The 15,704-nt window shown below is 39.2% G+C and overlaps 1 protein-coding gene across 1 annotated transcript in view; it reads left to right on the top strand.

Annotated features, from left to right (window-relative positions):
- The window catches only part of LOC102866574 (V-type proton ATPase subunit H-like), a 130,933-nt gene extending 123,711 nt beyond the window's left edge, over positions 1 to 7,222 (top strand). The window contains exon 13 of the mRNA XM_006900537.1: positions 7,162 to 7,222. Coding sequence (XP_006900599.1) covers positions 7,162 to 7,222 — 61 coding nt within the window. The remainder of the gene's footprint in view (positions 1 to 7,161) is intronic.
- The last annotated feature ends 8,482 nt before the right edge of the window (positions 7,223 to 15,704 follow it).

Raw genomic sequence — 15,704 nt, 5'->3', positions numbered from 1 at the left:
CAGTGGTGTGAATTTTTGTCTTCTTGACATTGATCCTCAGTCCATATTGAAGGCTGCAGTCCTTGACCCTCTGCAGTAAGTGCATGAGGTCCTCCTCATTTTCAGCGAGCAGGGTTATGTCATCTGCATAACGCAGATTGTTGATAGATCGTCCATCTCTGAATTTAGGTGCTTTTGGTGGATGAAATGGCCAATAATTATGAAAATATACTTGAGAAAAAGATTTAGGATTTACATTGTGATGTTCTTAAACTCTTTATTCTCACTACTGTATAATTGTAGAGTAATATAGCCCTAACCAGTGAGGGTTGGAGGAATGTGCCATAAGTGGTGTCATGTAGTAAGGAAAACTGAATTTTAACATTGGACAGATCTGGGTTACACACACTGTCCCTGCCATTCAACTGTTTGTTATAACCTTACAATGTGTCATGTTGCTTATCATGATGCTTGTTACTAAAATGTCTAGGAGTCAGCTTGACTATTCATTATTACTTTAGAAATGTAAATATTTTCCTGTAAATTCCATAAAGATGAAAGAGACCATTATAATTTTTACATGATTCTTTTGTTACATATATGAAAATAAAATGCACTTTGTATATAATAAAAATTGTAATAAGATGTGAGAGATAAACACTTTAAACTATAGTGAGTCAGCAGAAAAGAAAACCACACTATGTAAAATTTATTTTTCTTTTTACCAAATCTCAAATCTCTTTTTCATTGTTATTGAGTTGGAATCAACTCATAACTGACCCTCCAGTAGGTTTCCAAAGTTGTAAATTGCACTGGAGGAGATTGTCCATTTTTCTCTTGGGAGCAGCTAGTGGATTTGAACTGCCAGGGAGAGTCAGCATTTGGACAGTGAAGGACATTTTTAGACCAGTCCTATAAAATACCAGCTTTCTCAGGGTGCTTTGGTAGGAACTGGATGGCAGCTTTTTTAGTACAATGGTGGATACAAGTGTACATGCTTCATGGTCATTGAGGAGCCAGTGAACTAGAAGTTGTGTCCTACCTTGAAGGGTGCAATGTGTTCCTTATGTGAACTGCTTTGTAATTTGATGTTTTTCAAAGATGAAAGCAAGTCTTAGTGTAGTGTACTCCTTTTTCCCCCCAGTTTCAAGGATTTTAGAATCCCAGATGATTTAGGTTGTTTTCTTTGCTCTTTTTTCCCCCCTCCCAGTCAGATGAACATCTGAGGCTAGTGAGTAGACACTGACCAGAACAAGATCAAACCCCTGGGGCATCAGTGACTGAGCCTTGTTGTTTTTACTGTTGTGTGCTGTTGAGTCAGAGCCACCTCATAGCTGACCTTCCAGTGGGTTTTTAGAGGAAGTGAATTGAGTAGGAGGAGCTTGCCCATTGTTCTCCTGCAGAGCAGCTGGTGAATTTGAACTGCATGCCTTTGGGATTGCAGCACAACTCTTTACCACTGGGCCTTAGGGTGCATACTGTAATCTGTTATGGCCACATGGGAAGGCAGTTAGATTTACTGAACTCAGAGGCTCAGAGGAGGATGTTTATTCCTCTTGAGGATATAGAAGTCCCACACTGTGATCCTTCCTTGATCTCATCTTGACTCTAATAAAAACGTAGCCTTAAGTATGATAATTCATTCTAGTGAATTGTGAGCCACGAACGATTAGAGTGTGCCTATTTGGTAGTCTGGAAGATAGTGACATTCTAATGTGTCCATTCTGACTTTCCTATGGGTGTCCTTGTACTGATTTTCATGTGTATGCTGAGATTGCTTCAGTACTGAAATTATTTAAAATATCTCTATATGTACTTTGCAATCCCCTGAAGTAAGAGCCTTTTCTTTTTGTCTAATACTAATGTAATATTATTGAGAATCATTAAAAAAATGGCTAGAATAATACATTGATAGGGAACTACCCAGATCTTCAAGCTAGGTTTAGAAGAGGCTGATTTAGTAATATCATTGCTGATGTCAGATGGATCTTGACTGAAAGCAGAGAATATAAAAAGAATGTCTTTTGTGTTTTATTGACAATGCAAAGGCATTTGACTGTGTGGATTGTAACAAATTATGGCTAAAATTGAGAAGAATGAAAATCCGGGAACACTTTAATTGTGTTCATACAAAATCTATACTAGATTAAGGAGTTATATGAATGGAGAAAGGAAACAACTGCATGATTTAAAGTCAAGAAGGGTGTGTTTTAGGATGTGTCCTTTATCCATGTCTATTCAATTTGTATGCTAAGCAAATAGTTTGTGAAGCTGGACCCTATGAAAGATGAATCAGGATTGGAGGAAGAGCCATCAGTAACCCGTGTTGTACAAATGATACAACTTATGTTGCTGAAAGTGAGGTGGATATGTAATACTTGCTGCAGAAGATCAAGGACTTCAGCCTTTGGTATGAATTGCATTTCAACATCAAGAAAAACTAAGGACCTCATCACAGGACTAGCAGTCATCATTGTAATAGGTGCAGGAAGGATTGAAGCTGTCCGTGGCTTCATCTTGCTTGGATCTACAATTGAAGGATTGAAGCTGTCCATGATTTCATCTTGCTTGGATCTGCTTTCAGCACTCTTGGTACCAGCAGTGAGGAAATAGAGTTGTATTGCATTGGGAAAGACTGCTGTCAGTGGTCTCTCTAAAATGCTGAAGAGCAATGATGTCAATTTGAAGACTGAGATGTGCCTGATTCAGGCCACGGTCTTCTCAATCACCTGCTGTACATCAGAAAGCTAGACAGTGAATAAGGATGACAGAAGAATAATTGATGCCTTTGAGTTGTGGTACTGGAGGAGAGTACAGACTATCCAGTGGACTGACAGAAGAACAGATATGTCTTGGAATAAGTGTAGCCAGAGTGCTCCTTGGAGGCAAAGATGGCAAAGCTTTGTCTTTTATACTTTGGACATATAGCTAGGTGACACTGTTCCTTGGAAGGGGACATCATGCTTGGAAAGAAGAAAGGTCAGCAAAGGAGAGGAAGAGACCCAAAGAGGTAGACTGACACAGTGACTTCAGCAGTGGACTCTAGTGTATCATAGATGATGAGGACAGCACAAGATCAGTTAGGGTTCGGATCGGCTGTTCATAAGGTTGCTATGATTCATACTTGACTCGATAGCACTTAACAGCAACAACAGCAGCAATATAACATTAACTTGAACAAGTTTTTCACATCCAGTTATTGGATTTAAAAATCTGTGTCTATCTTTCCAGTCTCCTGTTTGGTTGGACGAGATGGAGTGAGAGCCCCATTCATGTAATTTTCTCAGTCATGCCATTGAGTAGCCTCCTGTTTACTCCATGCTCAGGGTGTTGTAAGGACTAAGAGGGCGCTATGTGGAAGTATCCAAACGCAGGCTCTCGTGGTGGCCTGTGGCAGAACATTGTCAAATCTTCCAGACCATACTGTGACCCAGCACCAGGCATGTTGTGCCAAGCCTGCCCTGTGCCTGTAGTCATAGAGGTGCTGAGGCAAATATTGGGCTTTGAATTTTGAGAATTGTTTTAGTGACTGTATCTTGTATCAGAGGAACTATTGTGAGACACAGTAGTTTCACAAATCAAGTTCAAAGGAGTTCTTATCCTCTAAAGTTCTGTCTAGGCTCTCACATCATTGTCTCTTTCATTTGACTGATGTGTATTAGTTTTCTCGGTCTTCTATACAATCGCAAATTGAGTAGCTCAGAATGGGGAAACTTATTCTTTTATCATTTTGGAGGCTAGAGTTCTGAAGTGAAGGTACCAGGGAGGCCAGGCCTCGCTAAAGCTCACTAAAGATTCTTCCTTGTCTCTGCAGGCTTCTAGTGGGGTCAGCACTTCATAAATTGTGGCAACATTGCTCCTGTCTCTGACTCTGCCTTCACATAGCCATCTTCCTGGGTCTGTCTCTCTCCTCTTTTGCATAGGATTTTAGTTCAGCTCACCAAACAGCCTTCCTTTTAGCTTTATCACATCTTCAAAGACTTATTTCCAAACATGTCCACATTCACAATGAGCGGGCCAGAACATCAGAACACACAGTTATAACACCACAATTTGTCTCCCACTGGTGCTTTAAGAATGACAAACATAACAGACTTCTTTCCACGGGTCCAGTTGAGTTCTTCTGGTGGCTTTTGCCATTTGTGATGCATTATGTCATGAGTTGGATTCACACAATTCTCTCTGGGACTCTTGTTCAAGAGTTCTCAGTTGGACATTTAACATATGTATGTCTTTCTCTCAAATTCTAAATTACACAAATTACACAGACTGAGCAGAAAAGTCTCTGGTTTATCTCAAAGCCAGATGTCAAGGTAATGAAAAAGCAGTGCTTGCCTTTGGCCCACCTGTTGTGTAGGAAAAAAATGTAAGTGTGGGAGAGGTCATTACAGTAAGCATCCTTGGGCAGAAAAACAAAGGACCAGAACATGAATATAGAGGAACTGAAGCATCACTATTGTGTTTTACTATCCTCATACTTTACACCTACCTCCAATATTGTTTCTTTTGTGAAGGAATCAGTCCCATCTTCCTGCTTTTCTCCCAAAGGTTTCCTCTTTGTCCCACAAGTCTGGTTGGAACCATGCTTCCCAGCCCTGGGCAGGATGGAACCGTTGGTTCTATCGGGTCTATTAGTAGTTGACAGTTATCCTGAGCACTGAGTTCAGGAAAGCTCGAATTTGCTTTTTTCCAGTTGTCATAGAAACAGATTGCTTCCTCTTTTAGTGAAAGTTTATGGAAGAATTGCTTTTCCATCTAAACGTTCATGCAGATTTTGTTTCATCATATTAATTACAGTCCCACACTGTTACAGACCTCTTCCCACTTCTGCCTGGGATTCTTATTTCTGTCCATTCGTCTGTCCTATCCCTTCCTGCATACTCACGTTTTCTCTCTGGACAAATGTTACCCTTTTTATGTAGTCTGATTGATTGTTCTAAGGAATGAGTACCTCTCTGGTGTTCTTATTCATCTTATGTTTATTGTCTGGCTGAAAGTTGAGCCACAGAGCTGAATGTTGATACATTAAAGAAATGCTCACTGTAGCATTATACATGGCAGCAAAGAGATGGAAACAACCTAAGTCTACTAATGGATGAATGGATAAACTAACCACATTACATACACATAATGGAATTATGACATAACATTAAAGACTAATATAGATTTTACAGAATATCAAATAACATGAATGAATTTGGAAGACATGAAATAAATTATTGTTGTTGTTGTTATGTGCCAGAGTTGCTTGTGACTCATAGCGACCCTAAGTACAACAGCCCTAAACCCTGCTCTATCCTGTGCCAATCTCATTGTCTCTGACACACCCATCCCGATTACCCCAGTTACTAAATCAATCCACATCATAGAGGGTCTTCCTCTCCTGCGCCATCCCTCCACCCTCCCGAGTATGATGTCCTTCTCCAAGGACCGGTCTCTCCATACAACATGATCAAAGTACGTCAGATGAAGCCTCAGAATAGTCATAAAAATATTACTGTTGGATGAGTTCACTATTATAAAACGTTAAGGAAAATTTTGACAAAAAAGCAACCATTTTTTGATATCAGAGATGCATGTAGAGGAGGAGGCAAGAAGAAATCAGTAACTAAATAATAGACATATTAAATGGGTAAAGAGGAAGGCAATATACAATAAGAGGTGATCAGCGTAATATCTTTAGAAGGCAATAAGAAAGAAAGAAGTGTGACACAGATAGCAAAGGTATATACAACTACACAGCAAAATTCTGCGCTGTCACGAATAACAAGTATTAATTTACAAGTGGATATGTAGACAGACACACAAACTGAACAGATATGACAGGGGAAAGACTATATTCATGACCACACACACATAGGTTTGTCAGATGAGATAGTTACATATAACTATTTTTATGTGTTGTAAATATAAGAATGAGTATGGTAGATTCAATAGGCAGCAAAGTTATATCCATTTCTTAATCACCACCAAACACCCTGAGGGCCTCAGGACTATATCCTCGAGGAATATCAAGGTCAGTGGACATATGTGAGTCCACGAAAGCAATGTTCTGCATCCTATTTTGATAAGCAATGACTGAAGCCTTAAAAACTGGCAAAAAGGAATGAAGTTGTTATTTCGTGTCATTAAGTCAGGACTGACTCATAGCTGACCCGTGAGTGGGTTCTCTCAGGCAGTAAATTATAAGGCAGAGGAGATTTCCCAGGTTTCTCCTGCAGAGAAGCTAATGGATCCAAACTGTGTGCATTTGTGTTGGCAGTGCAGCTCCTTACCACTAGTCCACAGGAAGAGCAAAGAAAAATCAAAGGCTCCTAGTTAGAATTAGTCCAAAGGACTAATGGATCACACAGACTTCAGTCTCCACTGCCTGGGACCTGAAGAACTGCACCGTGCACCGCTACCAACTGCTGCCCAATCTAAAAGGGACCCCAGACACAGGGAGAGAAATGTGGGGCAAATCAAATCACAGAAGTGACCACGTTTGTCTAAGAGAGACTCGCAGAACCCCTGTGCCTAGGGTATTCACTGACCCTGGAACAACACTCAGCTGGAACAGAACTCCGCTCTGTGGCTTAATATTCATCCAGACAATAAACATGCTTATAAGATGAGCAGTTAACACCAGGAAGGCACTTCGTGGACTTTCCTTATAGTCTTGAATTTTAACTTCTTGGCATCTCTGGTGGCATAGCACATAAAGAGGTGAGCTGCTATTCAAAAGGTGAACCCCCTTTGATGATTTGAAATCACCAGGAGCTTCTCAGGAGAAAGATGGGCAGTCCTCTCTCATGTGATTTAATGCCCTTGAGAACCCGCTGGAGAGTCGGTTCTGACTCGATGGTATACAGCAACAACAACAGTTAGTTTTACTAAGGAATTCTGGTGGTGTGTTAACTGAAAGCACAGTATTTTGAAACCACCAGCTGCTCTGAGGAAGAAAAATGTGGACTCCCCTCTCATAAAGATTTACAGTCTGAAATAGGAAGGAGGGTCATTGTAAGTTTCAATCCACGTGATGCAGTGGGTTTGGGTTTTATTACTAGTTTTATTATGTCTATTGAAATATATTTTAAAATTCATTAAACTTTATATGACAGTCCATACTGTACTTCAGTTTCGAAATAATTTCTTTGCAATTTAAATCCTGAATGATCTCATTATTTTACATCTGTTTTTCAGGGAATACCTTGGCAAACAGCTGCAATCTGAGCAGCCCCAGACGGCTGTGGCCCGAAGCTGAAGTCTACTCTGTGAATTTCCAGCTTTCCATTCATTTCCCCTGGGACCTGGAAAGAAAATCTTCACAATTATGGTCAAGGATAAATAATTTTAAAATTGACTTGTAGTTTTCTTCTGTTGTGTAGCTTTTTCCTTGTGCTGATTTTAGTAGAAGTGTTTCTCTATTAAGTTGTATAAAAAGTAGGCACTTTCTATATAGAAGGAAAACATTACTGTTACTTATACTGCTTGCAATTTCTGTATTTGTCTCTGGAAATGAATTATTAAATGAACTATTAAAGCACTCTCACTCCAAATTTGTTGTTTCTCCTGATATATTTCTTTTGTTGGACTTTGGAAAAGTTACCTGTTAATACTCCCCTTTAAACCAGATTGAGAATTATTATGTTAAAACAGCTCCATGGGAGAAAGATAGACAGTCTTCTCCCATTTGTTTACAGGCTTAAAAATGCAATGGTGGATCAGCTATCAGTCTAACACAATGGTACGGAGTTTTGCATTTGACTGAATAGTTAACTTTTAAAATGGGTTCTATCTGCCTGCTTTTATGTTTATCATCTCCCTGTGTCATCTGTTAGTTATCTACCTGTACACAAACAACACATGCAGCAATCCTCTGCTCTGTTTAGAGCTAATCTCTAAAGAGCTCCCACATTTTAAGTTAATTTGTAATAAAATGCTGTGGTCCAAAGATTTACTTTTGTTGCTTGTGAAGACTTTTACCTTGAGGCTTATGTTGTGTGCCATTGAGTCATAACCGACTTCATAACTGATCCTCCAGTGGGTTTTCAGAGGCAGTAAATCGCACAGGAGGAGATTGCCAATCCTTGTTCCTCAGCTGGTGAATTTGAACTGTGTACCTCTGGGATTGTAGTGCAGTTTCGTACTGCTAGGCCGTCAGAGGTCCACAGATTAGATTCCCTGTATTTTTATCCTTGGTGTTTAATACCTAAAGCTTGCTTGCTTTATTACTTTTAGGCTAAATACTGCCAAATAGAGGTTTAATTTTTATCTCCACTCCTGGAATATAGCCCTTTACACAGTGGGAGCCTCTTAGCAGATGGGCGGGCAGCCACCTTAGGCAGCACCTCTTCCAGCGGGGCCGTGTGTGTGTGTGTGTGTGTGTGTTCTAACTTCATCAGCTCACTATCACTTTTTATTCACTTTCTCTTCATATTTCATTCCTAGAAGCTCCCTGAACATTGACTGGATATCCTGTGGCTAATAAATAATTTGTTTTTTTAAGCTTTTTATTCCCATTAAAAACACTCATGGAACAACAGTGAAAGAATTTTTTTTTCCCCCCAAAGAGAAAAGCAAATAGGAGGGATTGGGCGGGAAGGAAAAACAGAAAAATAACCAAAACCACCCAACACTCATGAACTCATTTCCTGTTTAAGGATCAAAGGATTGCTTCTGTTTCAAACCAGAAACTTTGAAGGGAGAGTCTATGGACAAAGCCAGTAGTTTTTTGGTTCAGTGGGTTCATGGGACTTCATATTTGCTGGAAAGTAGATGGTCTAATCAAACTAGTAGGATTTATTTTTTGTGGATTTTTAACTGAACGTTATAGATTTTGAAAATTGCTTAAACCTAGAAAGGGAGGGATATCATGCTTGGAAAAGTGGAAGGTCAGTGAAAGAGAAGAAGACCCTCAAATGCATGGATTGACACAGTGAATGCAGCAGTGGTTTCAAGTATGTCAGAGGTGATGAGGATGGCCCAGGATAAGCCAGGAGTCAGATCTGTTGTTCATATAGGGTCATACTCAGCAACACCCAACATAACAACAGCAGTGAGATTAATTTCATACACTGAAAAATACTAGAATTTTCTTAGTAGGGCAAACTGCATTAGCAAGAAAGCAATTTTTGTATTAATATATTTTTGGGGCTATAATGTTACCACTTAACAGTAACAGTGACAACATAGAGCTCTGTTGGCTTAGTGGACAGAAAAAGTTATGCTACCAAGCCAAAGGTGGGAGATTTTAATCTGTGGCCCCCAGGCCTGGTTTAAATTGTTTTTTGTCAAATTCTAAGTGATATAGCGCTGGTCTGTGAATTGCTGTACAGCGGTAACTCATGGTTGCTGTGATGCTAAACACTGTGACACTGATGTGTCAAATGTGATAATGGTTACCCATGGTGGACAGTGTTTGGTGGAGCTTCCCAATTAAAACAAGCTTGGAAGTGTTAGTCTGGGCAAAGGGGGCCAAAGAGAACAATGAAAAATTCAGAACTCAAATGCTGATGCCTTTACCTGTTGTTGATAAGAAGAGCAAATGGCCTTGCATGTCTGGCTGAGCTAGCAGGTGGCTCCTAAATGTCACTCCCTAAAGACTCTGTTTATAAAAATCATCCGCAGTAAGTTCATGGTGTGACTTCCCATTCTGCATCTCCAGGATGAGAAACTCACCCTGGAGCTCCACTTACCCCCCCAGGATGAGGAACTCACCCGAGAGCTCCCTTTGCCCGTCTTTAATCAAGCTGCATTAAGCTTTCCCCTGTTCTCTCTGATTTCTTCTTTAAGTCCACTAACCCTAACAGGAAGCAGGAGTGGCATCCACTTCTGAAATGGCTTGCCTCTGGAAACTATGAGTATGGTAAAAGGACTGAAGTTATACAAGTGTCCAGGTCTTTTGTTCATAAGGTCTCTATGAGTCATCTACAACTTGACCACACTTAACAATAACAACAACAACGTTACCAGGTTTTTGTTAGGTGCCTTCACATTGACTGTTACAACTCAACGCAACCCTGTGAACAATAAGAGGTGAACCTTGCCAGCAAATTTTCTCAATGCAATGTGTCTTCTGATTTTAAAAAATATTTAATACTGGTTTGCAAAATTCATATACCTGTGTATCATTCCTGTACACTGGATTTTACATTTCTGCATTCACATTGTGTTTCAAACATTAATCATATGGATCTATGTACTTTTTTAAAAAAAAATGTAAATAGACACCATTCTCTTAATGCCATGTTTCTAACACTTTAACAAAAACAATCGAGCCCCGAGTCATGGCAGAAGCCAGGGCTGGATTCCAGTCCCACTCGGGCTGTAACCCCAGGCGCAGACAGCATCTGAGTGACCGTGAAAGGCCAGGACGCCATGGATGGGCCCACGTGCCCAGCCCGGATCTATACTTGTACCCTGTCTTTTCAGGTCCTCATTGAATCCTAATTCTTTTACCTGCCCCCTGACTCCACTCACCAAACTCTTAATATCCCAGTGATTTCCTCCCCTCCCTGCCCTCTGCTGTTGCCCCACTTTCCTTTCTTCTTGGGGCTATTATATACATATTCTAGTTATTTTTACAATAATGGCTTTATGTAGTATTTGTCCTTGTGAGTCTTAGTTTAGTCATAATAATACTCTCTAGACTCTTGCATATTATACAGTATTTGTTGAAATTGTTACTCCTTAGTGCTTCATAGTATTTCATTGTGTGAATGTACCATAATTTCTCAGCTCTTTAATTTGTTGATAGACATTTGGGCTTTTTCCATTTTCTTGCTTTTGTGAATAATGCTGTTATAAATATGGGTATATAAATCTGTTTGTGTCTCAGTTCTATTTTCCTTGGGACATATTCCTAGCAGTGGGCTAGCTTTATTATATGGGATTTCTATGTTTATTTAGCCTTTTGAGGAAATGCCAAACTGCTTTCCAGAATGGTTGTACGTACCATTTTACAACCCTACCAGTAGTGCATAAGAGTTGCAATCTCTCCACATCTCTCCAACATTTATGGTTTGCTGTCCTGATAAACTTTGCCACTACTACTGGGTTGAGATGGTAACTCATTGTGGTTTTGATCTGCGTCTCTCTTATTGCCAGTGATTTTGAGCATTTCTTCATGCGTCTGTTGGCCATCTAATGCCTTCCTTTGTGTAAAGTCTTTCCATGTCTTTTGCCCACTTTTTGATTGGGTTACCAATCTTTTCCTTGTTTAAGTCCTGTAGTATTCTGTCAGCTTTCATTATGAGACCTTTACCTGAGTTGTCATTGCCAAATGTTTTTCCCAGGTCTGAAAGTTTTTTTACTTTACTGGGATAAGTTTTTTTATGTACACAGGGACTTAATTTTTGGAAGGGCCTATTTCTTAATTTGGTTCTTGCTTGGTTATGCAGTTCTGGCTATATTTGCAAGCTTATTCATGCTGTAGGTTAGGCCTTTTATGTTTGATCCATTTTGTTTCTTACGATTTGGGGCTTTACCCTTAGGAGTCTGATCAACCTTGAGTTGACTTTTGTGTATAGTATGAGACGTGGATCCTGCTTCAGCTTTCTGCAGGTTAGACACCCAGTTTTTCCAAGACCATTTGTTGAAAAGATTGTCATTTCCTCATTTGATAGATTTTGTTACTTTGTTGAATGCCAGTTGACTGTAGATGAATGAGTTAATTTCTGGATTCCTGATTCTGTTCCATTAGTCTATGTGTCTGTCAGTGTACCATTATCATGCTTTGTTTTGGTTATTAGTGCTGTGTAGTAGGTTTTGAGATTAGGGAGTGCTATGCCTCCCACTTAATTTTTATTTTTTAGAAGTGCTCTGCTTATTTGAGGTCTCTTTCCTTTTCAAATAAATTTGCCAGTTATCTTTTCTATCTCTTTGAAAAATGAGTTTGGAATCTGGATTGGGATTACATTAAACATGTAGATTACTTTTGATAGGACTGCATTTCACTATGTTGAGTCTTCTTGTCATGAACAGGGAATGCTTTTCCCATTAGTTAGATCTCTTAGTGTTTCTTGAAGTAGTCATTTTAAAGATCTTTGTGTCTCTAGTTGATTTATTTTCAAGTATCTTGGTTTGTGGTTGGTTATTGTAAATGTTTTTGCTTTCTTAGTTTCCTTTTCCATGTTCTCTTTGTTACTACAGAAATCCCACTAATTTTTGTATATTGATCTTATATCCTTCCATTCTACTAAATTTGTCTACTAAGTCTAACAAGTTTTTTGTTGAGTCTTTGGAGTTATGTTTGTACACTATCATACCCTTGGCATATAGTGACAGTTTAACTGCCTCTTTGCCGATTTGGATGCCTCTTGTCTTCTTATCTTGCTGTAATTGCCCTAGCAAGTACTTCCAAGACAATATTGAACAAGAGTGGTGATAGTAACCATCCTGCCTGTTTGCCTTTAGTTTTTCTCCATTATGAACAACGTTGGCTCTTGGTTTTGTGTATATACTTTTCACTATGATGAGGAAATGTGCTTTTATTCCTATTTTGTTTAGTGTTTTTATTAAGATGTGTTGGATTTTGTCAAAGGCCTTTTCTGCATCACTTGAAAGGATCATGTAATTCTTGTTCTTTGCTTTGTTAATGTGATGAGTTATGTTGACTACCCCCCCTTATGTCGAACCATTCTTGCATACCTGTTATGAATTCCACTTGATCATGATAAATTGATTTTTTAAAATATATTGTTGGATTCCATTGGCTAAGGTTTTGTAAAGGATTTTTGCATCTATATTCATGAGAAATACTGGTCTGTAGTTTTCTGTCTTGGTAATTTTTTGACTGGTTTTGATATTTAAAGTTATGCTTGCTTCATAGAATGACTCAGGGAGTATGCCTTTTTTTCCCTGTTTTTTAAAATAATTTAAGTAGAATTGGCGATACGTCTTCTCTTTATGTCTGGTAGAATTCAGCCATGAAGCTGTCTGGTCCAGGATGTTTTTTGAAGAGGAGGCTACTTATGACATGCTCATTTCATCTTTTGTAATAGGTCTGTTCAAATATTCAACATCTATCCATGTTTCTCTGGGTAGGTGTGAGTTTCTAGGAATTTGTCTATTTCCTCTAGATTTTAAAATTTATCACAGTATAGCTTTTTATGATATTCTGTTATTATCGATTTAATTGTAGCTGTTTCTGTTGTGATAGCACCTCTTTTCATTTGTTATTCAAGTTATTTGTGTCTTCGTTTTTCTTTAAATGTTCCAATGGTTTGTCTATTTTATTGACCCTTTTGAAGAACCAGTTTATGATCTTATTGATGATTTCAGTTATTTTTCTGTTTTCTATCTCCTTGATTCTAGCATCATTTCTTCTAGAGGTTAGATTATTCTTCTGTGAGGTTAAATTGCTGTTCTTTTTCTGTTTGATGGAGATGTTGACTTACATCATTAATTTTGCTTTCTTCCTTTTTTACAAGTTTGCCTATTGCTAGCAATTGTTCCCTGAGGCTTGCCTAGCTATATCCCTGAAATTTTGATATATTGTATTTTAATTTTCATTTGTTTTAAGGAACTATTTCATTTTTTTTTTTTACTATTAAGATGCATTTATTTACTGGATTGCATTCACAACTTAGAGGGAATAAGGTAATTGCATCATTTTATATTAAATAATGTTTTCCATTTGCTTGTCTCTGTAGGCGACCTTCTGATCTTTTTTTTTTTTTTAATTGCCACTAAGGGAGCTCTGGGGGAGCTCTGGTGGCCTAGTGGTAAGAAGCTGCTCTGCAATCCTGATGGCTCGTGGTTCTAATGCATCAGCTGCTCCATGGGAGAAAGATGGGCAATCTAATTCCACGTGATTAATAGCCTCTGAAAACCTGCTGGATGGTCAGCTACAGGCTGATTCCAACTCAACAGTATACAACAACAATAATGGAGGTCTGGTGGCCTAGAAGGTAAGGAGTTGGCACAGAGTTCAAATTCACCATCTGCTCAGCAGAAGAAAGGTGCTCAATCTCCTCTTGTGTAGTTCACAGCTTCTGAAAACCTGCTGGAGTGTCAGCTCTGAGTCCGTTCTGATTCCATGGCACATAACAACAAACTCTTGAGGGAGGTCCCGCACTGAAGACTCACTGAAGGGTCAGCTGTGACTTGGTTCCTTCTCAATGGTAATGAATTGGCCCTCTATGGTCAAGGCCCTATGGTGTGTTGCATTAGGTGTTGGCATGCGTCTTAACTCTTATCACAGTGTATTGTCCTGGTCTTTTTTGTTGTTGTTCTCTTTGAGAATTTGAGTGTACAGACTAAACCACAGCACCGGAGTGAGGTGATATTTCATAGTCATTTTGATTTGCATCTCTCTTAGATCTAGGGATTTTGAACATTTCTTCATTTGTCTGTTCACCATCTGAATGTCTTCTCTTAAGTGTGTGTTCATATCCTGTACCCATTAATGACTTAAACCTGATTCCGCAGGGCAAGTGGAGATCTTAATCATGCCGGGCAATGGAGATTCACACTATGTCCTGAGCCCTGTGCTCCTGTGATGGAGGTTAGATCCATGACTGTAGATGGCATCTGGTCTGGGAAATTTTCCACCAAGAATCAGCAGTGGAGTTTTTTAAAACTTCCCCTCTGCCTTCGTGTGTAGACTTCCGGTCACTCCTAATTTCATTTTTAATTCCTTCTATATTCCAATATTGTTCTGTTATTGCTTTTTGGTACCATTGGATTGAGTATGTCTCATAGTGACCCTATTAACCACAGATCTGAACCCTGTTCTGTCCTGTGCCATCCTCACATTCTCCAACACCCTCAAACCCATTACAACAGTTACTGTGTCAATCCACCTGGTTGAGGATCTTTCTCTCATTTGTTTCCCTCCATCTTCTCAAGCATGATGTTGCTCTTCGGGGAATAATCTCCCCTAACAACATGCCCCCCCTCCAAGGAATAACCTCTCCTAGCAACATGCCCAAAGTATGTTAGACAAAGCTTTGTCTTCTTTGCCTCCAAGGAAACTGGCTGCACCTTCACTAAGACATATCTCTGTTCTTTTGCAGTCCATGGTATATTCAGCCCTTTTCTCTGACACCACAATCAAAGGCATTTCTCTGTCATCCTTAGTTATTGTCCTGCTTTTAGATGCATAGCAAGTGAATAAAAAGACCTGTATCAGGCACATCTTAGTCTTTAAACTGAAAGTCATTGCTTCTCAATAACTTGGAGAGGTCCCTGACTGAAGACTTTTCCCAATTCAGTAAGTATCCTAATCTGTCTGTTCCTGCCAAGAGTATTCATTGTGGATCCATGTAAGATGAAGTCATTGACAGTCTCAATCTTTTCTCCATCTGTCATGTTGTTGCCTATTGGTCCAGTGGCTAGGATTTTTGTTTTCTTGATTTAAATGCAATCTGTATGGAAGGCTGCAGTCTTTGATCTTCTGCAGCAAATGCTTCCAGTTCTCCTCACTTTCAGTAATCAAGGTTATGCTATCTTTCTCCAATCCTGATGCCACATTGATCATAGAGTTCAGCTTCTCAAATAACTTTCTCAGCATACACATTGAATAGATATGGAGAACACCTTTCCTGATTTTAAACCATGCAGTGTTCCCTTGCTCTGTTTGCATTATAACCTTGTAGCTCAGGTACAGATTTTGCACAATTTAAGTGTTTTGGATTTTCCATTCTTCCCAATGTTAGCCATTACTTGTTATGATCCACACAGTCAAATGCCTTTGTATAGTCAATAAAGCAGAAATAGATGTTGTTCTGCTATTCTTTGTT

Source organism: Elephantulus edwardii, unplaced genomic scaffold (genome assembly GCF_000299155.1).
Source record: "Elephantulus edwardii isolate Elephantulus edwardi_28Jun2011 unplaced genomic scaffold, EleEdw1.0 scaffold00287, whole genome shotgun sequence".
NCBI classification, from domain to species: Eukaryota; Metazoa; Chordata; class Mammalia; order Macroscelidea; family Macroscelididae; genus Elephantulus; species Elephantulus edwardii.
This window is presented reverse-complemented; position numbering and strand designations above follow the sequence as displayed.